At 48.0% G+C, this 26,354-nt stretch overlaps 1 protein-coding gene across 1 annotated transcript; it reads left to right on the forward strand.

The window, feature by feature from the left end:
- Nucleotides 1-13,947: 13,947 nt before the first annotated feature.
- On the forward strand, nucleotides 13,948-25,930 carry SIGLEC15 (sialic acid binding Ig like lectin 15; the record flags this gene model as incomplete). Its single annotated transcript, XM_084627757.1, has 5 exons — nucleotides 13,948-13,999; nucleotides 18,824-19,207; nucleotides 21,705-22,064; nucleotides 24,287-24,317; nucleotides 25,852-25,930. The coding sequence occupies 5 exons, from the start codon at nucleotides 13,948-13,950 to the stop codon at nucleotides 25,928-25,930; spliced, it is 906 nt and encodes a 301-aa protein (XP_084483883.1).
- Between the last annotated feature and the right edge of the window lie 424 nt (nucleotides 25,931-26,354).

The raw sequence follows: 26,354 nt of genomic DNA on the forward strand, positions 1-26,354 counted from the left end.
GATAAGCAACCGTGTTTTCGTCTTCCACTGACTGCACGTATCCAAGCCCCATCAGAAAACTCACAAGCAGTTCAGAACGGAGGAGGGTTTTGGAGTCTACCTGATCAAGGGCTGCAGCACCACTGTAACTACATTGTACTGAGCTATTTACAAAAAGTACTTCGGGGGTGGGGGGGAAATTCTCCTTAGAGGACAAAAGAGAAGTTGTGTGATGAGGCACCCATGCTCCAACTACTAACCACTGGGGCTGAGAAGAAACTGAAGGGAGTCAGGGCGGCTCTCCCTTTTACACCATCAGTTGGCTGCACAAGTGTGTGAAGTGCACATGTGCTGCTCCAATAGGTGCTACTAAGGGAAAAATATCTTTGGTTTTGATGCACTGGGTGCACGTGCACCAGAAGTGGAATGGACTTGAGCAGTCAAAGACGAAGAATCACACCCACCCACATACCTCCTTCACCTCAAGAGAAACCACAGCATCTCCCATCTGTCCCAGTGTCTGAAGGGATCAGCTTCTGGATTAGAAGCAGCTGGATGAAAGTGAACCCAGGAAAGCCCAGGGTGATGCAAGTGGCTCAGGGAGACACTTTATAGAACTAATCAGCATTGCACTATAGGTGCTGCCATCAGAAGCAAAGTGAACATGCTAAAAATGTGCTTTTTATTTGCTTTTTAAACTGGCCCCTATATGTTCTGTGATGGGTTCCCAAGGTGCAACCTGGAACTGGGCTACCACTGAGCCCTCTCACGTTGTGATGCTGGGACATGCTGCAAACCTCTCCAGGTACTGCGCTTACACAGCCATCCACAGGCAGGGACACACCCAGCTGAGTTACATGAATGCTTTCACCAGCCACTCATGAACCAAAAATAGAGAGGCTCCAGCCAATTTCCATCAGGGAAAACTCAGAAACCTTCATCCCTGCTTTTGAATAATACCTAGTTCAGCAGACATGGTGTTTTTCCATTGCACAGGAAGGGGCCAGGAATTGGAGAGCCCATGTAACCAAGCTCTATGATTATTTTCTCTGTAGGAGCACTGAGGCAGGACTGGAGGACAGAACAGTGGGTATCATGATATATGAAGTTACAGTCCTTCTTCAGAAAGGGATTATTAGGGAGATCAGCAACATGTGATGAACAAAACAAGGCGGCTTCCATCTTACTCTGGGACTGGATACTATGCCCTAGTCTACACTACAGGGTTAGGTCGATTTTAAAATGAATGCGTCTACACAACCAACCCTGTTCAGTCGACCTAAAGGACTCTTAAAATTGACTTCTGTACTCCTCCCCGGCAAGGAAAGTAGCAGTAAATTCGACCTTGCTGGGTCGAATTTGGGGTAGTGAGGATGCAAATCGACGTTATTGGCCTCCAGGAGCTATCCCAGAGTGCTCCAATGTGACCGCTCTGGACAGCACTTTCAACTCCGATGCACTAGCCAGGTACACAGGAAAAGCCCCAGGAAATTTTGAATTTCATTTCCTGTTTGGTCAGCGTGGCGAGCTCAGCAGCACAGGTGACCATGCAGTCCACCCAGAATCACAAACGAGCTCCAGCATGGACCAAAAGGGAGACACTGGATCTGTTTGCTTTATGGGGAGAAGAATCTGTGCAGGCAGAACTCCAGCCAAAAAGAAGAAATGCTAATATATATGCCAAAATCTCACAGGGCATGATGGAGAGAGGCTACAACAGGGACACACAGCAGTGCCACGTGAAAGTCAAGGAGCTCAGGCAAGCCTATCAAAAGACAAAGGAGGCAAACGGTTGCTCTGAGTCAGAGCCCCATACATGCTGCTTCTATGATCAGCTCCATGGCATTAAAGGGGGGGGGCCTACCTCTACCCCACCACTGTCCATGGACACCTGCAAGGGGGGAGTCTCATGCAACACGGAGGAGTTTTGGGGAGGAGGTGGAGGTGGAGGAGGAGAATGAGAATGCGCAGCAAGCAAGTGATGAATCCGTTCTCCCCGGCAGCCAGCATCTTTTCATCACCCTGGATCACCCTCCCAAGGAGGGATCCCTGACCCTGAAGACGGAGAAGGCACCTCTGGTGAATGCACATTTGTAACTACGGTACAGGGTTTAAAAGCAATAGTGTTTGATTTGCCCTGAAGACTTGGGATGCATTCGCAGCCAGTACAGCTACTGGAAAACTCCGTTAATGTGTCTGGGGATGGAGTGGGAATCCTCCAGGGACATCTCCATGAAGCTCTCCTGGAGGTACTCTGAAAGCCTTTGCAGAAGGTTTCTGGGGAGGGCTACCTTATTTCGTCCTCCACAGTAGGACACTTTACCACGCCAAGCCAGTAGCACGTAGTCTGGAATCATTGCAGCACAAAGCATGGCAGCGAATGGTCCTGGGTTTTGGTCACATTCAAGCAACATTCGGTCTATATCTTTCTGTGTTAGCCTCAGGAGAGCGATATCATTCATGGTCACCTGGTTGAAGCAGGAGAATTTTTGTAAGGGAACAGTAAAAGGACCCCGTTCATGCTGAGCTGTTTGCGTTTGGCTAAAAGGGATCATCCCATAGCCACACAGCGGGGGGAGGGGTGAAGGAATCATCCCAAATAGCCACACGGAGCGATGGTGGAAGGGGTGTGCTGCACATCCACCCGAAAACCACAGCCCCTCCTTTTAAATGGCAAACCCAACCGGCATTGCTTGCTGTCGGAAAGGAGGGCGCTGCAGTTTGAAAACATTCCCACATGTTATGAAGGCATTAGAAGCCAACCCCACATACCCTTTGGCATATCATGGCTGCCTGGAAACCGAATTCTGTTGCCCAGCCATGTGTGATGTGTCACCATACCGGCAGGCGCTCAATATAAAAGGCAAAATGCAACCTTGTACCAAAAGCACATGTGCTGTCTGCTGTGAATTGCTTGATTCACTGTGAAAGAGTCTCCCTTTTCTTCTCTGAAATGTATCATCTTAAATTTTAATCTCCCTTTTTATCCCCCCGCAGGTACAAATGTTTCTATGCTCCCCCATCATCTCCGTCCCTGAGGTTATCGCAGATTAGAAGGCGAAAAAAAGGCACTCACAATGACATGATTTCCGAGCTCATGCAGTCCTCCCACACTGATAGGGCACAGTGTGGAGGCATGGAGGCATTCAGTGGCAGAGGCCAGAAAAGCATTAAGTGAGCGCAAAGAGCAGAGGCAGGAGGCGATGCGGAGGCTAATGGGGGAGCAAATGGACATGCTCAGCTGTCTGGTGGAGCTGCAGGAAAGCCAACGAGAGCAAAGACTACCACTGCATCCACTGTACAACCGCCTGCCCTCCTCCCCAAGTTCCATATCCTCCTCACCCAAACGCCCAAGAATGCGGGGGGAGGCGGCTCCAGGCACCCAGCCACTGCACTCCAGAGGATGGCCCAAGCAACAGAAGGCTGTCATTCAAACTGTTTTGATTTGTAGTATAGCTACAATAAGCAATGTGGCCTTGTCCTTCCCCCTTCCCCCGGGCTACCTTATCAATTTTATCCCTTTTTTTATTGTTTAATAAAGAAAGAATACATGGTTTCAAAACAATAGAGACTTTATTTCCTTTGCCAGCTGTGATCGAAGGGGGAGGGTGGTTGGCTTACAGGGAATTAAAATCAACAAAGGGGGCAGGGCTGCATCAAGGAGAAACACACACAAAACTGTCACACCGTAGCCTGGCCAGTCATGAAACTGGTTTTCAAAGCCTCTCTGATGCGCAGCGCACCTACCTGTGCTCTTCTAATCGCCCTGGTGTCTGGCTGTTCCAAATTGGCAGCCAGGTGATTTGCCTCAACCTCCCATCCTGCCATAAATGTCTCCCCTTACTCTCACAGATATTATGGAGCACACAGCAAGCAGTAATAACAATGGGAATATTGGTTGCGCTGAGGTCTAACCTAGTCAGCAAACAGCACCAGCGAGCTTTTAAATGTCCAAAGGCACATTCTACCACCATTCTGCACTTGCTCAGCCTATAGTTGAACTGCTCCTTACTACTGGCCAGGCTGCCTGTGTATGGCTTCATGAGCCATGGGAGCAAGGGGTAGGCTGGGTCTCCAAGGATAACTATTGACATTTCAACATCCCCAACAGTAATTTTCTGGTCTGGGAAGTAAGTCCCTTCCTACAGCTGCTCAAACAGCTCTGAGTTCCTAAAGATGTGAGCGTCATGCACCTTTCCCGGCCATCCCACGCTGATGTCAGTGAAACGTCCCTTGTGATCCACCAGTGCTTGCAGCACCATTGAGAAGTACCCCTTGTGGTTTATGTACTGGTTGGCAACGTGGTCCGGTGCCAAGATAGGGATATGGGTACCGTCTATTGCACCACCACAGTTAGGTAAACCCATTGTAGTAAAGCCATCCACTGTGACCTGCACATTTCCCAGAGTCACTACCCTTGATAGCAGAATGTCAGTGATTGCGTTGGCTACTTGGAGCACAGCAGCCCCCACGGTAGATTTGCCCACTCCAAATTGATTCCCAACTGACCGGTAGCAGTCAGGCATTGCAAGCTTCCACAGGGCTATCGCCACTCGCTTCTCAACTGTCAGGAAAGCTCTCATCTTGGTATTCCTGCACTTCAGGGTGGGGGAAAGCAACTCACAAAGTTCCAGGAAGTGGCCTTATGCATGCAAAAGTTTCGCAGCCACTGGGGATCATCCCATACCTGCAATACTATGTGGTGACACCAGTCTGTGCTTGTTTGCCGGTCCCAGAATCAGCACTCCACTGTATCAACCAGCCCCACTGCTACCATGATGTCCCAACTGCCACAGCCCGTGCTTTCAGGAACGTCTGTGTCCATGTCCTCATCACAATCGTCCTTGTGCTGCCGTCTCTTAGCCAGGTTCTACACATACTGCAGTATAATGTGCAAGGTGTTTACAATGCTCGCAACAGCAGCAGTGAGCTGAGCGGGCTCCATGCTTGCTGTGCTATGGCACCTGCATGGGTAACCCAAGAAAAAAAGGCACGAAATTATTGTCTACAGTTGCTTTCAAGGAGGGAGGGAGGGGAGACTGACGACATGTACCCAAAACCACCCGCGACAATGTTTTTGCCCCATCAGGCATTGGGAGCTTAACCCAGAATTCCAATGGGCAGCAGAGACTGCGGGAACTGTGGGATAGCTTCCCACAGCACTGCTCTGAGAGTCGATGCATGCCACGGTAGTGAGGACGCACTCCGCCAACTTAATGCACTTAGTGGGGGCATACACAATCAACTGTATAAAATCAATTTCTAAAAATCGACTTCTATAAAATCGACCTAATTCTGTAGTGTAGACATACCCTACGGCTTTTATGGAACCCTCAACAGGGCACAGAGACATCTAGTGGCCAAACATTAGAACTTCAGATAAATATGACAGCAGGAAGATCAGATCCATGAACAGCATGGATTGAGTGGTAAAAGACTGCAACCATTTCTTCGACATACATATTCAGTCTGACATTCAATTTGGGCTCTCCAGAGAATTTTTTTCTCAGGTGTCTGGCTGTTGAGTCTTGCTGAAATGCTCAGGGTCCAACTGACTGTGATATTTGAGGTCAGGAAAGAATTTTCCCTTGGGTCAGAGGGGCAGGGAGGGCAATCACCTTCCTCTGCAGCATGGGGCATGGCATGGGTCACTTTCAGGTTTAAACTAGTGTAAAAGGTGAATTCTCTTTAACTTGAAGTCTTTAAATCGTGATTTGAGGACTTCAGTAACTTTGCCAGAAGTTAGGGGGTCTATTACAGGAGCGGGTGGGTGAAGTTCTATGGCCTGCAATGTGCAGAAGGTCAGACTAGATCAGTGGTTCTCAACCAGGGGTACACATATCCTGGGGGGTATGCAGAGGTCTTCCAGGAGGTACTCAACTCATCTAGATATCTGCCTAGTTGTACAACAGGCTACGTAAAAAGCACTAGCAAAGTAAGTACAAACTAAAATTTCATACAATTACTTGTGTATACTGCTCTATATACTATACACTGAAATATAAGTACAATATTTATATTCCAATTGATTTATTTTATAATTATATGGTAAAAATGAAAAAGCAAGTAGTTTTTGAGTAATAGTGTGCTGTGACTCTTTTGTATTTTTACGTCTGATTTTGTAAGCAAGTAGTTTTTATGTGAAGTGAAACTTGGGGGTGCACAAGACAAATCAGACTTCTGAAAGGGGTCCAGTAGTCTGGAAAGGTTGAGAGCCACTGGACTAGATGATCATGATGGTCCTTACTGGCCTTAACGTTTATGAGTGTTTCCTCCTTGAGTTCAGAGTAACAGCCGTGTTAGTCTGTATTCGCAAAAAGAAAAGGAGTACTTGTGGCACCTTAGAGACTAACCAATTTATTTGAGCATGAGCTTTCATGAGCTACAGCTAGTGCCACAAGTACTCCTTTCCTCCTTGAGTGTCATCAGCAGTCACACAGGTTCTCTGTAGGCCCATTTCTGCCCTCAGTAACTTCCTTGTAGCCAAATTGCTTCCAATGGGGTTGCAAAGATGTAACAGAGTAGGATTTAGTAAACAATTCTGTTGATGTTGCACAGGTAGAAAGGAATCCAGCTAACTCTGTCTTTGCTGTGCTGTCAGGACACAGGAATAAAATACTATAAAAATTAGACATCCTTTATGGGTGGACCATTTTATCACTATACTAATAATGCTGCTCTTTGCTGTGATTTGACTCCTCAGAGTTGGTGTCAGATCCCCCATTTTGTACTATTGTATTATTTTGTATTATTGGAGGGGTGGTATTTCCAAAAAGATGTATTTTTAATACTCAACACATCATTTAAGCAAGTCACAAATCCCTTGGTTATGTGATGGAGTGTGACTGGATTTTAGAGACGGTATATTGTATTGCCAGGATCTTTCATAAACCAGAGCACAGGTCCAGTATTCTGAATCAGTGAAAGACATGATGGCACCTAGCCATTCGAAAAAGGAGTGGAAAGGAAAAAGAAGAACAGTTAAAAATAAAATCATTTCCTTTTATCTACATTTTTGGTCAAAAAACAAAGTTTCAGCGAAGCACGGATGCACACAGTACAAAGCAGCTAAGCAAAGTGCAGGGGTCTCTGTGGAATGCTCACAAGACAAAGTATCAGTTACAGAGCCTCAGACAAATGCCTAGTAAAACCCATCCCAAATATCTTAACTTGACCTACAACTACCTTCTGTTTACATCACAAGACACAGCACCACACATACTGCAGTATTTCAACTGTTCAACAAAATATTAACCCTTAATGACCACAAAGCACATTCTAGGCTAGAGTTTCAAAGACACAATATTGCATAGCTTGCAGTGAGCAGAGCTGGTCAAAATTTTCAGAACAAAAAAATTAAATGTTAATAAAAATGGGCAGGTCTTGTTTCAAATGCTTAGGGGTTTTCCCCTCCAAATTTCTCATTTTTCTGATATTTATTATGGAAACTTTTGATAAAAATGGTTCCTTTGCCTTTTCTTTTTGTTAGTTTTCATTCCATCTTGCTGGTTGTTGAGGAGAGTTGTTTGCTTCCTTGCTTGGTTTTTTTTTTTTTTTTTTTTTGCATTGATAATTTTTCGAAATTAGTTTAGTCCCATGGTAGGATTTTTTTCAAAATTAAAAAAAAATCACGTTCAAGTGTTTTTGATTTCAAGTCTGAAAGAAATTTTGTTTTCAGAAGTGAAAGATATTTCCACAAAAAAATTCCACGGCATATTTTGAGAAAAGCAAAAATCAGTCTGTTAAAAAAAAATTAAAATGCTTAAAAACTATTTGCAAACTTTTGTTTTAAGTTTTTGAGAAGCTCCAGTAAAAAGTTACAATTTTCAGCAGCAAATTCTGGGAATCTAGAGTATTCTACAGCAGTGATCTAACACACTTGGGACAAATTCATCCCCATGTTAACTCTGTTGAAGTTAATGGCATTATACTAGACTAGAATTTGGCTCCACAGCACAATATTGCAGTAAATACTACTTTGCCTTTCTATATTACCTTTCAGCCAAGAATTTCTAAGTATTTTGTAATCATTATGGGCCTGAATCCAAAGCCCTTTGACATCAATGGAAGTCTTCACAATGACTTCAGTAAGTATTGGATCAGATTCTAGCCAATAATGCTGCACGACAAGCTATAAGGTAGGTATGGGTGATATAGTCCACTTGTCGTGGCTATGTCTACATCATAAGCTGCAGTTATGCTGCTGTATCGTAGAAGCTTCCTACATCAACAAAAGGGAGGTTTTCCATCGATGTAGTTAATCTGCCTCTCCAAGATGCGGTAGTTAGGTTGATGGAAGAATTCTTCAAGTGACCTAGATGCATCTACACTGGGGGTTAGATTGACCTAACTGAGCGTACACTGGAAATTAAGTCGACCTAAACACAGCTCAAAATTTTTCACACTCCTGAGCGATGCAGCTAGGTCAATCTAATTTTTAAGAGTAGACCGGGCCTTGTACAACTACCAAATTTCAGATGTTGGGCTAAATCTTAAAAATAAAGAAACTGGAAATGACAGGGACTTTCAACTGGTCATGTCAGCCTTAATTCTGCAATACTTACAGTTAAGCAGAGGTTTAAGTGTATGTACTTAAATCCCATTGAAACTCATTTTTCAAATACGTAATAAGACCCCATCACTGTCCCTAAAAATGTCCTAAATAGGAAACGTCAAACAAAGGGCCTGAAGGGAAACAAACAAACACTGAAGTCACTTGCCCAAGGTAACAGTGGAAAAGCTGAGACTAGAATGCAAGTCTCCTGGCTCATAGTTCAGTGCCCTGCCCCCTAGGTCATGTTGCCTCTGCAACTCAGATCACGTGATTATTCAATCTGAACAGGCTAAGTTTTTAAAATTATGACTAGACTCATTTCTTGCAGACATCACTGAGGAAGCAAGTCTTGTTTTATCTGTTCTTCTGTAGTCTGAGTTTGGGACTATGTTCGTACAGCATCTTGCACAACGGTCCAGGACTAGGGCTTCTAGGTGCTATTGTAATACCAACAAATAGTAATCATAAATGTGAGAACAGTTACTATGCTGTGTTATACTGCTAATAGACATTTGTTGAAATATTACTGCCCAATTGGGGTTATTTAGCTAGCCATATCTACCACACACACTAATAATAATATCATCTACATCCGGGGCGGGCAAACTTTATGGTCTGAGGGCCACATCGGGTTTCTGAAATTGTATGGAGGGCCGGTTAGGGGAGGCTGTGCCTCCCCAAACAGCCAGGCATGGCCCAACCCCCGACCCCTATCCGACCCCCCCCCCGTTTCTCGCCCCCTGACAGCCCCCCCGGGACTCCTGCCCCATCCAACCCCCCCATTCCCTGTCCCCTGATGGCCCCCCCGGGACTCCTGCCCCATCCAACCCCTCCATTCCCTGTCCTCTGATGGCCCCCCCAGGACTCCTGCCCCATCTACACCACCCTGTCCCCTGACCTCCCCCGGACCCTCCCGCCCCTAACTGCCCCCCACCGCCCCATCCAACCCCTTCTCTCATTCCTGACTGCCCCCCCGGGACCCCTGCCCCATCCAACCACCCCTTCTCCCTGACCACCCCCCAGAACCCCTGCCCCTGACTGCCCCCCGCTGCCCGATCCAACCCCCCCTCCTTCCTGACTGCAGCCCCAGGACCGCTGCCCCATCCAAAACCCCCTTCTCCCTGACAGCCCCCGGAACCCCTGCCCTCCCATCTAACCCCCCCTCTCCTTCCTGACTGCCCCCCCGGTACCGCAGCCCCCATTCAACACCCCTGTTCCCCACCCTCTAACCGCCCCGACCCCTATCCACACCCCCGCCCCCTGACCACCACCCTGAACTCCCCTGCCCTCTATCCAACCCACCCTGCTCCCTGCCCCCTTACCGCACCACCCAGAGCACCAGGTCAGGCAGCCACACACCTCGCAGCACAGAGCACCGGGTCAGGCCACCCAGAGCATGGTGCCAGCGGCCCAGTGAGCTGAAGCTGTGGGGGTGGGGGGACAGCGGAGGAAGGGCTGGGGGCAAGCCTCCTGGGCCAGGAGCTCAGGGGCCAGGCAGGAGGGTCCCGCGGGCCGGATGTGGCCCTTGGGACACCGTAGTTTGCCCGCCTCTGAGCTACATGGTATCAGAACTTCTAGCAAAGTGCTCAGGGCATTGTATAACAATAAAAATAGAGAACCCAACCCTTTAAAATACAAACACATGAAGATCAAGGTGGAGGTCCACTTTTTAAAAAGAAGAGAAAGGGATTGGAAGGAGAGAGTGAGAGACTAAATACAGAGGCATCCAATCTTTAAATCTCTCTTTTGAGAGTGCTTCTTGAGGAGGGAAATAGGGGTCAGAGGGCATAAGGGGAAGAAGCTATAAGGAGGAAGAGATTGGAAAGAGAATTTAAAGCTCCTCCAATGCCCATGTGATTATTCTTGTAACATAGAACAAAAGTGCGTAACAGCATCAAAAGCCCATTGTGCAGAAAGAGGTGGGCCATGGTAAGTCTGTTGCTGTTAACTGTGAGCGCCCCCTGGCGGATCATTCCTCTGTCATAGCTGTCTGAAATATATGTTGCAACAAGAGGGGTTGAAAAGAATTAAACCTAGATGGAACTGGTGTGGGTGGGAGCCTTTGTGTGAGGATTTTGAGCAAAGCATGGAGTTCAGTCTAAAATGGTTTATTTCAGATGATGGATAACAGCAAGGAAGGACAAAAGGACAGTCTCCGCAAGAGAACACAGGGTGTGTCCCCTCTCTCTCTGATAGTCTGCAAAGAACTGAACACAAGCAGGCCATCTCTCTCTAGACAGCAGAGATCTTTCAGATTTAAATGTGCATCACCAAATGCATTGCAAATGATAAAAAGACCACTTCAAATTCCCGCAAAACCAGTGCATGTGGTTCCTAATAGTATTTAAAACTCATAGGAGTCACATGCATATCTCAATTTAAAGGCAATGTACAGCAAAGGAATTGGTTATGTAGTCCAAGTGTGTTGTGGTATGAAATAGAGCAAAGGCAAATGAGATCGGTAGAATATTCTTCTTAAGGAAAGTGGTGGCAGTTCTCTTCCTGAGTCATTTAAAACAGGACAGATCACTGGATGTTGGGAACAATTCTGTGTTAGAATGACTGTGTTAGAACAATGACTGGGTTTGATGATTTAAAGAACTCTTTTCCATCTCAAACTGCTATGATTCATCAGAGTCACAGACAAACTCAGATACCAAGCTGATGTGCATAGTGGTGTTCAAATCTGAACAGAATGTAATAATGTGGGATTATTACCAGAAAAGTGATCAAAAATTGCCCCTCTATACTTGGTACTGCAAACATCTGATCCCTAGCCAGGTTTGTTTCAAATCACATCTTTTTTTTTTTTCTTTTTCACAATTGACCCCCACCACTAACGGGGGTCAGGGGCTTTATCTGAAAGTAATGTTGGGTGAATTACAAGGGTGAGAGGTCACTGCTGGGTCCCTCTGTGCAGAGGAAACCACTGTGGGGCGACTTGGGAGGGAGGGGTTTGCACAAGCTGCCTGGGCCCCTCCCCAGAAAGGTGAGGAGGGATCTCTGCAGCTGCTGTGCCGGGGGGCACTGGGATCAGGAGGGCAAAGGCAGTGTCCCACTGGATCCTTGGATGCTGGGCTCAGCATGGGTAGAGGCCCCCGCTCCCAAGGGCTGCTGGTTCACAAGGCGCCGTAGGGTGGAGCACCTGTGGGTGAAGTGGACCCGGCTGACTGCTTCCCTGATAACAAAACAGAGCCATGAAGGCTCTGGAAGAGTGGACTGTAAGATATTATTCCTCCTCCATCATCAGCAACAGGGCCACTGCTATGCTCATTCCAAATTCTCTAGCACTGGTTCAGCAATTTATAGATTTTAAGACCAGAAGGGACCACTCTATCTTGTATAACACAGGCCAAAGAATTTCACCCACTGAGTCCTGTCTCAAGCCCAATAACTTGTGGATAAATTAGACCATCTCTTTCAGAAAGCTGTGATCATGTACCAAGTGGACAAAACACAGGGTTATTTCCCACCTGGCTTTTCAGACAATAGGTAGGATCTGTAGGGCTGGTAGTAGATAAGAAACACAGACCAGCACAATGTCATTGCTAAGGCATCCTTCTAAACCAGAGACCCCTTTCAGCAGATCTGTGACACTGAGCAGAATCCAACCCATGGAGACATCGTCCATATTCTCCTAGGCTCTACAGTGTCTCATGCTCCCACAGCACTGATTTCAGTCTGGGGAGGCAGCCTGTGAAGGAGAAAGATTGAAATAATGAAAAACAGCTACATATTTTTAAAATGCATTCTGAAAAGCAACAGCTAGCTGCAAGGGGAAATAAGGGTCTTTGATGCAGCTACACTCCTTCACCTTCTGCCATACAATGAATCATACCAGAGTTCCTTATCTGCTCACTCCTGCTCACTCCTCCCTGCCTCTGCTCCCTGGGCAAAGGGAGTCCTACAAAGAGATTATCTCAAATGCTGCTTCAGGCCACAAAACTGATCCTGAAAGCCTTGAAAACAGCAATATCAGACAGACAGATGGTTCGGGGTTAAGAGAGGGACCTCCGGGATCATTGGATCTGAGTCTCTATTATTTATTATTACAAGAGTGTCTAGGGACCCCAACCGAGATGGGAGCTCATTGTCCTAGGTGCTGTACACACTCAGAGTAAATCCACTTTCACTAACCCCACTCTCACTCTCGCTCTCTGAGTGTTTCCAGTCACGGGGACCTGATTCCTGCGCACGATGATTTATTTCCTTGTCAGATCCTCATGACCCCTATTGTTAAGAAACATTTCTAATATGGGATATAAAGTGTCCCGTTTTTGTCTTTTTAGGCGACTAATTTCCTTAGATCTCCACTCTGAAAAATAGCTAATGAAATATTCCCCCAATCTAAGCATCTTTGTTCCAGCTTACAGCCCTCCCAATAATACTTATGCCTGTGTTGTGTTCTCCAGTTCTCACTCCATCTGTCTTTGTGTTCTCTATAAACTTTTCCACGGCCCTTCTGTGGTTTTTAAAATATCAGCTTCCCCAGCCCTCTTCACCTGTCTCCTCCCATTCTGTCCCACTTCTCCTTCCCCTGTATATCTTCAGTGTGCAGGCTCAGCAGCACACATGCCCTGCCTGGCTCCGATCCTAAGTGCCTCCTTTCAGCACATCCTGCCTCATGGTACCATAGCTCTAGAAAGTTCTGATGAGCAGTGCCAGGTTTACAATGGTGCCAGTGGCTCCATGGAGCCAGGCCCATGCTCAGAAGGGGCCCCGGCCTACTCCATTTGCACTGCGCCCCGAGACCCCGCTCCTCCTCCCGCCCACCACTTGCTCCTCTTGGCCTGCCTGCCGGCTGGCCGCAACCTCCTCTATGCCCCCGGTCCCACCCCCCTGCTCCTTTCTGCCCCCTGGCAGGACTGCAGTGCACCTCTGACTCCAGGCCTGTGGGGCCCCACCTGTCTCCCCAGAGCTGAGCTACCTGGGACTGGTACAGAAGCCTGGCCAGTCTCAGCTGGGGGAGGGGGACCGGGGAACAGACCCCTTTAAGCCACAGGAGCCAGAGTGTCACTTGTTGACCCACTTTGTCAGACTCTTATAACTTCCCCATGGGTCGATGGGTTTGGAGCACTTAGGCCCTTTGTCACTTTGGCTCACCCATGTATAATAAAGGTTACAAATGGAGATGCTGTTCAGCAGGGATTTCTTGGCCCCTCCCTCGGGGGGAAAATGATCAGATGTTGAGCTCCCTTTATGTTTTCCACATGACTGACCACAAAAGTATTTTTAACCAAACCGATTGCCAGCTCTGCTGAACTCACTCATTCCCTCCGGGGAGAGGGAAACCACTGAGGGTTCCACTCCTCAGCCAAACAGCCCGGGGCTGCGCGTCTGACCCCTCGGCTTCGGCGTGAACAATGCTGGTTTGCTGATCCAAAATCTGTCCGGAGTGAGGCGCACCAGCGACCATGAAAGGGTTTGGGTTATTTCTTGCGTGTCTACTTTGCATCTTCAAGAAGGGTGAGTTCTGACTGCTATCCCTGCCTCTATTATCACTGTCGGCCTTCTCGCTCAGCCGAGATGCCGATGGAACTGCACAATGCAATTCGTTCGATAGGAACCAGAATGCTGCTTTACAGTGCCCGGAAATTCCAGCTGGCTTTGGCAAGAATTACTAAATATGGCTAATAACTTATGGAAAAGACCAGCGTTCTGACTCTTTGCGGCCATGAGAGAGCCCAGGACCATCTAGGGGGGTTAATCCCAGTATCACAGCCAAATTCCAACTCAGGAGTTTATATTTACCTAAATTCCCCCTGCATTGTCAATCGGTTACAGCATTTTTCTCTGCCTGCCCTGAATTGTTGTGTAGTGTCCCTGGGAACTATTTTACAATGAACATAGTTTGCTTTAGAGTTTACTGCCCTTCAGTGGTAGACAAAATTAATGTGTGTGCGCACATACCCACCACCCACATACACGCAGAGCTGCAATGCAGTGCTTACACTTGTGATTCATAAATCAGCTCATAAAATTTAGGATTCCTACGGAGGGATGACATAATGGCCCAGATTTAGCAAAGCTTTAAAGCACATGCTTAAGCATATGATTTTAATGGGACTTACGCACATGCTTAAAGTTAAGCCTCTCTTTAAGTGTCTTCTTTTCTGAATCCAGGCCCATCTGAGTATAAGATCGTTATCAGTGTGCAAGAAGATCTCTTTTGCCTGATCTTTTCAGGGTCCAAGATGAATGCTAACCAAGCCCATCATCATAGGTTTTGATCTGTGACCTCAAAATTAAGACATTTTCCACTGACAATACAGCCGCCACTAAAATATAAAACACTGAGGGCCAGAGAGGGGCAATATGTAGGAAACCTAATGAAATAAATAATAATTTGCACATATATTTGCCCTTACATTGGCTTTTCCCCCTCAGAAAACATGCAGTTGACTGATGCCAGTTGTACAGGCCCAGAGATACCTGCCAGGTACCATGGAAGAACATCACATGTATAAATAAAACAACCTGTAGTCTCTACCTAACCTCTCTAGGCAGTTACCCAGTGTTCACTAATTCATAAATCCCAGGGAAGTCAAGCGGAGCTGAGAGTGCTCTGCCCTTTTGGACACCAGCTATTCAGTTTTTCCATCTACTCCGGTCTCTGATACTCAGGAAAAAGTTACGTCTGCAGTGAGCTGTCAGGGAAGATCTATAGCAGAGGTGGGCAAACTACAGCTTGGAGGCCGCATCCGGCTCTTCAGACATATTAACCTGGCCCTTGAGCTCCAGCCAGGGAGCGGGGTCCAGGGCTTGCCCCACTCCAGCCGGGGAGCAGGGTCAGGGATTTGCCCCACTCCACGCATGCCAGGGCTCCGCGCCTCTCCCAGAAGCAATGGCATGTCCCCCCACCACCTCCTACACGTAGGAGCAGCCAGGGGACTCCACACGCTTCCCCCACAGCTCCCATTGGCCAGCAACAATAGCCAATGGGAGCTGCAGGGCAGCAGCTGTGGACGGGGCAGTGCGCAGAGCCGCCTGGCCACACTGCTGCATAGGAGCCAGAGGGAGCTTCTGCTTCCGGGAGTTGATTGAGGTAAGCGCTGCCTGAAGCCTGCACCCCTGACCCCCTCCCGTGCCCTAACCCCAGGCCTGATCCCCCTCCCGCCCTCCAAACCCCTCGGTCCCAGTCCAGAGCACTCTCCTACACCCCCAACCCCTCATCCCCAGCCCCACCCCAGAACCCGCACCAGCAGCCAAAGTCCTTACCCCCTCCCGCACCCCAACCCCTAATTTCATAAACATTCATGGCCCGCCATACAATTTCCATAGCTAGATGTGGCCCTCGGGCCAAAATGTTTGCCCACCCCGATCTATATGTAACCCTTCTGCCCGTCAGAGTTGGCAGCAACAAGGGCCGGGTACAGTATCTAGGGGTTCCATTCCAATAACACAATGCAAAGCCGTCTCGAGCCCCCACCCAGTGACCTGGGACAAATATATACCACCCCCGCTGTGCGCCTCTAAGAGGCAATACCGCCCCTCTCGCAAGTGTTAGGGGGCTTATTCCTTCACCCACTTTCTTCCCTGGTCCTTCTCACATGAACAGAGAGCAACAATACCCGAAGTCCAAAGGTACAAACAATTCGATGTTTATTGGGGTGAACTTCCAGCAAGCATGATTCCAGTTTCCTTCCTTAGTGTCCCCTTTCCCAACTCTGACACCACAGAGCCTTATCTGTGTCCCTGTTCCCATTCCTGCCCTTAGCCAAACATGATTCCAATTTCCTTACCCACATTCCCTGTTCCCATTTCCCCCTGTAGCAAAACTTGATTCCAATTTCCCCACCCCCATTCCCTGTTCCCATTTCCCACACACACACTTCCTGATTGACTGCAGACTATATAGTAAAACTTGAGTTCTGCTTAGCTATACCTTAACCAATCATTTTCCTGAAATTTAACTAACCAATCCTAACATATTGTAAACATGATTATTTAACCAATTATATCCCACCACCTTAATTAGTTTACACCCAGCAAAATTAATTATACAGCAGACAGAAACAATCACAGAACCAGACATTGATTATACAGACAGACAATAGGAAAATGGGGACTACAGTGATAGAACAACAAAGAAATGACGATTTCACATCCCAGCTATTGATAAGTGAGTTCTTGCCAGACAGGATGCTATCAAACTAAGTTTCCTTTTACATCTTCTGGGCACTTCCCTTTCTCTGGAGGCTTTATCAGGACAGGATTGTATTCCTAACAGCCCAATAGCACCTTATTTCAACGTGACTAGTTTGGAATGTGAGGATGTGACCGTTCACTTCCCAGCTTATGGCTGCCTCTGTTGCTCAGCCAAAGATCTCAGCCTAAGCACAGGGTCTCAGACTGTCACAGTAAGAGAAGGACCTTACACCAGCAGACAGTGATTTTGATTCTCTTCCTTTCTTTTATACCTCTATAACTAGCTAAGTGATAAGAATACACCTAAATTCTTAGAGTATAAGCCTTTACAGACAGGCCTGACAGGATATCTATATCCTAACAGCAAGCACAGAGTCTGAGTGTAGCAAAAGCCTTTTAATAACGGAGAGAAACAATGTGGCATTATGTTGGGGAAACAGCATCTACAGGATTCATAAGCAACGAGCAAAAAAACTCACCCCAAGCAAATTGGTTTCCCTTTCCCTTTGGTTCGTGAGTCCAGCAACCCAAAAGTCACCCAAAATCCCAAAAGTCCAACAACCCAAAAGTCTCTGTCCCTGGTCAGTGCAGCGCCAGAGTTCGAAAGTTTATCTGCAGAGTTTTACCTCCCAACCTGGGTGGAGATGTGGGGGAGTTAAGGGGCACCTTACATAATCCAAAGCCAATTGCCCCACCGCTCCGCTCCACCAGCTGTCCCACAAATCGGTCTGCTCTGCCAGCCACCCCATGAGCCACTCCAGCCATCCCACAAACTGCTCTGCAATATATTTTCAGGCCCCCCACTACTTAACACAACAATCAGTGATTTCAGCTCTTAGTAATTTTAGCTCTTTTGTGATTTTAACTTGTAGTAGGGGAGCCTCAGTGCTGGTGCACCATTGGCCCAAAGTGAATTCAGCTCAGCAGCCTGTAACTAGACTCCTAATGGAATCAAAATTAGCTCTGATATTCCACAGCGGAGAGAGGAGGTGCAATTAGCATGCAAGGCCCTCACCAGGGGCCCATACTACCAGATATTAATACCTGTCCCCAGCCTCTCTCAATTCACTCAGTTTTGGAACCCATGTCCCTTGCCTAGCGAGTACTACTTAGTTGATGGTGAGTCCCTCCATCCTAACAAAAGGCCAAGTACAGTTCCACTGTCCTTGATTCACATAATCAGGATAATAACAATTTATTCTTCCTGCCTCAATAACAGAGACACTGGGGATCCCACAGCAGCCAAAGTGACCATTTGGGCAGCTATGGGCTCATGCTAGGCAGGGTGGGTGTGCCTATGCAAATGAGATCAGCCCCTGAAGTTCTTTTCCACAACTTGCCACAACTCACCACCAGATGTCAGGGTGGAGCTCATCCTGACTCTGCTTACATCTAAGATACTGAGCCACACCACATGTTCCTGGAAGCATTACCTGGTGCTGCAGCTGTTATTGCTTCCACCAACGTGTAGAAATGAGAGCAGCCTTCCCAGAAGTTCTGTTTGTGGCAGCTTGGTTATTAGCTACCTGTCAAGGTAACGACATCAGATTCTGACACTCCTATGTGTATTCCACTCCGGTGAAAGCTGGTTTTGTGAAGAGGTTTCGAGAGAAGGATTATCAAACAGCAAAGATTAAATCTGGCCCAGGCATGAAGGAAATGCAGTTCCCACTAACTGCAACTAGATTTTTATCAGGGCTGGATTTGTCAAGAGAGAGAGATTTTTTGTTTTGTTTCCTGCAACACTTTTGGGTGGGGTACTCACGGTGTAGTTCCAGGGAAAGGGATGGTTTACGGAAGTTACTGGCAGCTGTAGGGTACTATAGGGCCGTGGTTCCACTGCTCTGCCTCGAACACTGACTGCTTTCCTCTAACAGTCAAAGACGGTCTCTCTCCTCCAAGACAGCTGGGGGGAAGGTGCTGGGAACTGGCATGCACACTCCAGCCTTGCCATATTCATTAGATCAGTATTGCCAGCAGCTCTTAAGTCTGCCTTTAGAGCCCATCACTCACAAATGACATGTCCCCGGGTTGATAAGAAGGTGGACTTCTGATTTATGGGAGAAAAAGTCATTCTTCAGGTTTGGTACATCAGCCTTTATGGTTTATTCAGGTTCCTGAAGCCAGTTCCTTTGGTTCCAGGTTTGCAGTCCAATGGGTGGTCCATTCAGGTTCCATCAGATGCTACTGGTGAGATTGGAAAGGCGGTTGTTCTGCCCTGTACTTTCACACACCCCCACAAAACATATGACCGGACCCTCACAACCATTTGGAGGATCAAGGAACCTTACGATGGGATGGTAGTGTTCAAATGCGTTACTCACAGCTCGAGCGACCTCTGTAAAACTGCAGTTAGCTACAAGAACAAGTACAAACTGATTGGAAACCCCAGGCACAATAACCTCTCCATCAAGATCGACAACCTGACCTGGAGCGACAGCAACAGATACTTCTGCCGAGTGGAGTTTTCTGGGGATCTTCATGACAAGTACGAAAGCAGGACTGGGATAAGGCTCCATTTGATAGGTAAGAGAACATCAGCTCTAAAGGTGCTACCGACAGAGGCTAGAGCTGGAAGGATGTGGAAGCTGGAGGGACCACTTCATGCTAGTTGCCACTGAACTCCACACTGAGACTTCGTCTACACTACGGGGGTAAGTCGACCAAAGTTACGCAACTCCAGCTACATGAATAACGTAGCTGGAGTCGACATAGCTTAGGTCAATTTACTGCGGGGTCTACACCGTGCTGGGTCTACGGGAGTCTCCCGTCAATATACCTTACACTTCTCCTTCTGTGGGGAGTACTGGGGTCGACCAGAAAGCGATCTGCCGTCGATTTAGTGAGTTTTCACTAGACCCATTAAATCGACCCCCGGCGCATCAATTGCCAGAGCATCAATCCCGCGGTAGTGTAGACATAGCCACAGCATTGAACCAATACTAGTCATTCCTGAGGAGCTCTACAACATCAGATTAGGGCATTTTTCTGAGCATCTAAGATGCTCAGATACTATGCTGATGTGTACAATATAAGAACCAGAACAAATAGAATAGAATAGAAGCTAGGGGGAACTGTGGCAGGGAAAAGGGCTGGCTTCTGGCCACCAGGAGTAAGAAACAAATTGAGATTGGGGTGCAGGAAGGGGCGAGGGCTCTGGTTGGCGATGCGGGCTCTGGGCTGGGGATGAGAGGTTTGGGGTGCAGGAGGGTGCTCTGGGCGGGGCTCGAGGGGTTTGGAGGGCAGGAAGGGGATCAGGGCTAGGGCAGGGGATTGGGGTGTGGGGAGAGGCTCAGGGGTGCAGGTTCTGGGTGGCACTTATCTCAAGTGGCTCCTGAAATCAGCGGCATGTCCTTTCTCCATCTCCTACGTGGAGACGCAGCCAGGCAACTTTGCATGCTGCCCTGTTCACAGGCACTGCTCCTGCAGCTCCCTTTGGCTGCGGTTCCCCACCAATGGGAGCTGCAGGGGTGGTGGCTGGGTCGGGGGCAGCATGCAGAGCGGAGGTCCCTCGCTACCCCTACATGTAGGAGCCAGAGAGGGAGCCATGCCGCTGCTTCCGGGAGCCACATGGAGGGGCCCCCAACCCTGCTTCCCAGCTGGAGCGCCGGAGCAGAGCAAGCCTTAAACCCCACTTCCCAGCAGGAGTTCGAGGGACAGATTAAAACAGCTGGCAGGCCAGATCCAGCCCGTGGGGAGTAGTTTGCCCACGCCTGATCTAGAGCCCCAACTGAGCTTGGGGACTCATCATACCAGGCGCTGAGCAGACAGATAGTATGAGAGAGACCCCACCTGAGGGTCTGCAATCTAATGAGACAACGGGAAAGAGGGGAAGTGGAGGCCCAGACAGGTGAAGCGATTTGCCCAAGGTCACATGGCAGCTCAGCGTCAGCAGCAGAACCCAGGTCTCTGAGTCCAGTTGCCATGCCCTATCCACTAAACCATGCTGCAGCCATTGAAATCAATAGGGCTTTCATGGATGCAGGGTCCAACTGTGCAGAACTCACGGCAGCATCAGGGCCACGGTTCTGTTAGCTCAGTGGTTTTCAAGCTTTTTAGGCTGTGTACTCCTTTCCAAAGTCTACCGTGTACCACATCTGAGATAGGGTCACAATATACCTAGGATTAGCTTGCCAAGCCTGACTAAACAAAGTGTGTTGTCCGCCATTACAGGATTTTTCTCGAGTACCCTTTGACGAGATCTTGCATGATCCTAGAGGTACGCGTACCCCTGTTCAGAAACCACCATTAGCTGATAATCCGGCTCTAGTTGCATCTGGGGAAGTTTCTTCACTTCCCTTGCTGGGTGTAGCACTACTGGTAGGCAATGGCAGGAGTACTACACCCCCAAAGACTGTCCAGGGTCCAGCAACGGATGAGTGATCCCTTCCTGTGGGGGTCTGCAAAGTGTCTGAGGTTATTTTTTAAAAAATTGCAGTAATACCTTTAAAAGAACATATTCGTCTGCACCTGGGTGACATTTTACATCTGAGGAAGGCACTTCACACCCACGAATTCATTCACACAACTCCTCCATGCAAGGGATAAACTGTATTTGCAGTCCAATCGTTGCAGGCATTGTGCGATTGCATAAGAATCAGGCCGTGAAACTGACTAGTCTATTTTCATTGCTCAGGCTGCATGAGACACTAACAATAAATAAACCAAACCACACAGAGAGCGAAGGGAAAATTAGACTGATGACATTCTTTCTATTTTTAATCACCCCGATGTCAACAGTAATAATAAAACAGGGAAGGAACTCCGATCCCCTGACTCTGAGGCCTGGGCCCTATTTGCTTGAACCCGGTGCTTCTCTCTAAAGCACAGGGGTGATGACGAAATCAAGAGCCAGGAAATGTTGAAGGAAAAGGAGCGATGAGAGACTTGATCTCGACATTACAAAATCATAGCAGTCTAGGAATCAGCTCAGGCCAACAATGGCACTAAATGCTTTGAGCCCCAAACCAGCATGGTATTTGAATCTTCATTTGATTTTAATCACTTCTTGTGACCCGCACAGCTGCTCCCAGGATTGTTAACATCACCATTGGCTCCAACCAGGACCGTACCTTCAGAGCGCAGTGTACAGCCGAAGGGGAGCCGCTGCCTTCTCTGACATGGACCGGCCCTCTCTTCAGCAATGCAACGTCAGTCACAAGCTTGAACCACCAGATAACCAAAGAGTTGCATTACCTGACTCGCGATGGAAAATACACGTGCACAGCCGTTAACAGCCACGGGAGAGCAGAGGGAGCCGTGTATTTCTATAAATTCAAAGCAGCAAGCAGCTCCTTGATTCCGATCCTGATGTTTGTAGCACTAGGAATTAAAGCACTGGTGTTGCTGATGATATTAGGAATTGCTGGTTTTTGGAGGGCAGGTATGTGCCGTTATTTATTTGCTTTCATACCCTTCTCTGCGTTTAATCAGACTGTTAACTAGTGGAGTGACTCAGCGGAAAGAAAAAGACGCAATCCGCCAGGATTTTCCTCCTCTAGGGATGTTTAATAACTGAAAAGCCAAGCAAAGTAACAAGGAAAGAAGGAGAAACGCAAAACTGCCCAGATGCCAGTTACAGGGTTGCTGGATTCAGCCCTTGTATTTTTTTAAAAGACACAGTAAACAGGAGTTTCCATATGTCTAACACTATGGGTTTAGGAAGCAAGATGTATGGCTGGGAGGTGCCATTTTAAAACAGACTAATTATTAATGCTTTGCGCCTAGACACCGTCACAACTTGCCTTCAGTACACATCACAGAATAGTTTAATCCTCACAGTATCGTCATCCTCATTTCACAGATGGCAAAACTGAGGAGAGGGGTTAAGGGACTTGCTCAAGGCCACAGAGAGCATGTCTACACAGCCCACAGCACTGAGTTTCAGAGCCCAGGTCGACAGACTTGGGCTCATGCTACAGCACTAAAAATTGGTGCCCAGATGTTGCAGCTCAGGCTCGGGAGCCCAGGGATGGGGGTGGGCTTTGCGGCCCTAACTCCAGCCCAACCTGCAATGTCCACACAGCTGGTTTTAACGCTGTAGGTCGAGCCCGGTTCTGAGACTTGCTGCGTAAATGTAACACAGAGGGAGAATCACTGTCTATCTGCGTACTCCCGTGGCCCACGTCACCGTATTAGCTGAGTGCTTCATAAGCATTCGTGGATTTTCATCCTCACAATGCCCCAGTGAGGCTGGAGTAGGGAAATATTATTCCCCTGTTGCGGCTGCTGCTGTTCCCCCAACCCCTGGCCCTGGGGTTCCCGCTGCTGCCTGGTGGGTCCCTGGCTGCTCTGCTGGGCCAGGGCTGCGTCCTGCTGCTCTCCCGTGAGCACCCACCACCCTGCCCGCAGCCAGCCCCTGCCGCACCCCCTGCCCGCAGCCAGCCCCTGCCTCCAGCCACCCCTGCCGCACTCCCTGCCCTGCCTCCAGCCACCACCACACCCGCTGCCCTGCCTCCAGCCCCCATCTCCAGCCACCCCCTGCCCTGCCTCCAGCCACCCCCGCACCCCCTGCCTGCAGCCAGCCCCTGTCTCCAGCCACCCCCGCACCCCCTGCCTGCAGCCAGCCCGTCTTCAGCCACCCCCGCACCCCCTGCCTGCAGCCAGCCCCTGCCGCACACACCCCCTGCCCTTCAAGCACCAGCCCCTGCCGCACCCCCTGCCCTGCCCGCACCCCCTGCCCTGCCCGCAACCAACCCCTACCTCCAGCCGGCCCCACACCCCCTTGCCTCCAGCCAACCCCGCACCCTCCCGTCTCCAGCCAGCCCCGCACCCTCCCGTCTCCAGCCAGCCCCGCACCCTCCCGTCTCCAGCCAGCCCCGCACCCTCCCGTCTCCAGCCAGCCCTGCCCCACGCCCCTGTCTGCAGCTGGCCCCACATCCACTGGTGCCCTGCAGTTCCCAGGCCAGTAACCCTGCACACCTGCTTCAATGAGGGGGGCAGGGAGCAGCTGGGACCCACACATGTGCACACCCTAGGATGACCAGACAGCAAGTGTGAAAAATCAGGACAGGGGTTGGGGGGTAATAGGAGCCTATATAAGAAAAAGACCCAAAAATCGGGACAGTCCCTATAAAATCGGGACATCTGGTCCCCCTAGCACACCCCCAGGGAGTGGCGGGGACCCACACATGTGAAACGGATCTCATTTCTAGTTCAGGCCCATCTTTTTAAAAAAGAACTTTCGGCAGGGTTAACACACACCCGTATTTTTGCGGACGGGTCAGGCTTTTTGGTTCTTAAATCGCCATCCGGGAGGAATTTTTAAATTTTAAAAATTCCTCCCGGGAAAATATGGAGGTATGGTAACCCTGTTGGTACAAAAAATACATACTGGGGCACATCCCTTAACTCAGAACTTTTTATAGGGAACTGGTTGTTAAGATTTTGGCAGCTCATCACTGCATCTAGGAAGGAGCAGCGAGATGCTTTGTTCCTTGTATTTAGACGTCAGTCCCACTATATTGAAAGACTAACCATAAACAGAACTTAAGAAATTTTTTCCCATTCATTGTGGTTCAGAAACCCACCATCAATGCTGGATTATCAGCTCTTCCAACTGAAATTTGCAGTAAACTAATACGCATCTTTATTCTCACCTGACAGGTCATAGCACAGCCCCATCCAGGCTGTCCAGGTAAGAACATCATGCCTTCTGTCAAGTTAACAAGCTTGGACTTCCTTTTTAAGCAGGAAACTGCAACTTATCCTTGACTTGGTAACCACCTTAGAATCTAAGGGCTGGTCTATACACAGTTCTTGTTCCAATGAAACTATATTGCTTTAGAAATAGACGTGAATCAAGGCAGCTCTCTACTGTGGACTGTTACCCCAGTATAAAGGTGCTTGTATCAATATACCAAAATAAGCTATACTGATATAAGCCCCTTTATATCAGTATCATGGTCTGCACACTAGAGGGGTGAATCATTTTTGTTTTTTGCCTGCGACCTGTCCATGACTTTTACTAAAAATGACCACGACAAAATCTTAACCTTACTGATTGTCAGTTGGCTCCACGTAGGTAATCCAATTTTTAAGGCTAATCTCCCAAAACATTTGTTCCAGGCTGAACCTCAAAAGTAAACCACAAACATCTGTAGCCTAAAGGAAACTTTTGGGAATTAAACGAGTCTTTAAAAATGTGTTAGCTGACTTCCACTTAACTCAAGGGTAGATCTAGCCTAACAACATTGTAAATTTAAGTGGAAAACACCTAGCTGTGCCAGGAACATGTCTTTCAACCCTGCTAGGAGTGACTCATCCCTTGACCTTGTTAAAGTTGATGAACTGGGTCCCATGCATTTGACTGTGTCTTGTGGGCTTGGTCTACACTGTGAAGTTTTGCTGGCATAGCTATGCCAGCGAGGATCCTGGGGAAAAAAATCACACTCCCCATTCGCCTCCCCAGCCCACATTGTTATGTCAACAAAACCCTGGCACAGGCGTAACTGTGCCAAAAGAAGAGAGCTTTTGTTGACATTGCTAATGTTGTTCGGGAAGGTGGTGTAGTTATGCCCACAGAACAACTTTTGCTGGCATACTCTGCATCTCCACTAGGGGGCTTTGCTGCCAAAAGCTCTATGGGGTGGAAATGCCCTATGTCACTTTATCAAGAATCAGGGGGTAGCCATGTTAGTCTGTACCCACAAAAACAACGAGGAATCCGGTGGCACCTTAAAGACTAACAGATTTATTTGGGCATATAAATCTGTTAGTCTTTAAGGTGCTACCAGACTCCTCGTTGTTCTTATGTCACTTTAGATGACAGCTTAAAAACCAAGGTCCTGGATGCTCCACATGAATATTCAAGATCCCATGACACCTCTCATGAGTAGAGAGGTTTGTCCCTGTCGTCTAAGGCTCAGAAGCAGCTGCCTGGCAGTAGTGTTGTATGCATATAGTTTGTGAAATGCTTTTGGATCCTTCAGGATGAAAAACACTACATACAAACACATGAAACTTAAAAAACAAAACAAAAGATGGCAGGACCAACTTCAAATAAAATGGGTTATCATCAGGTTGATTCTGACGCCCTGAAACTGTGATCTGAAATCAGCTAAGTTCTAAAGATCGCATCATTTCAAAAGCCCTGCATAGGGAAGCCAGCATTTATATTTACTGCCAACGGACACACTAGCCTTTACCTTTCTCGACTCTTTGGTTGGCAGGCAACAAGCGCAAGACTCTACATATGAAAATCTTGACCGCAGAAACAACTGTGGCAGTCAGAGTTTGCCGACAGAATGACCTGCAGCAACTTGGCCTTTGGAATCTGGACCACATCATTTTCCACATATTTACACATGTTGATCTCCTATTCATTACATGTAAAACAAAACAGGTTATGTTTGTGTGTCTTTTCTCCCACAACGTGCATCTGTGCTACCGGCTCTGATGAATGGACTGTCAGACTGGTCATGCATGAGTAGGTTGGGCCCTACGGGCTGCAACCTGCAGAAAATGTAAGCTCTGAGGAAGGAAAAAGGAACGGTAGGTAAAGAGAGCGAGAAAAGGGAAGGAATATCCAGGGCAAAGGAGAAGACGACTACTTTAGATGTCAGTTCCAACCAACCGGCATATTTTCAGCCTGTACCACTCAGCATTCAGGACACAGTTAAAAGTCAAACGCTGGCTCCTGGCTGCATTTTCCAAACATTATTTCAAAACCATT

The sequence above is a fragment of the Lepidochelys olivacea genome, assembly GCF_965140295.1.
Source record: "Lepidochelys olivacea isolate rLepOli2 genome assembly, chromosome: 5".
In the NCBI taxonomy this organism is placed as follows: Eukaryota; Metazoa; Chordata; order Testudines; family Cheloniidae; genus Lepidochelys; species Lepidochelys olivacea.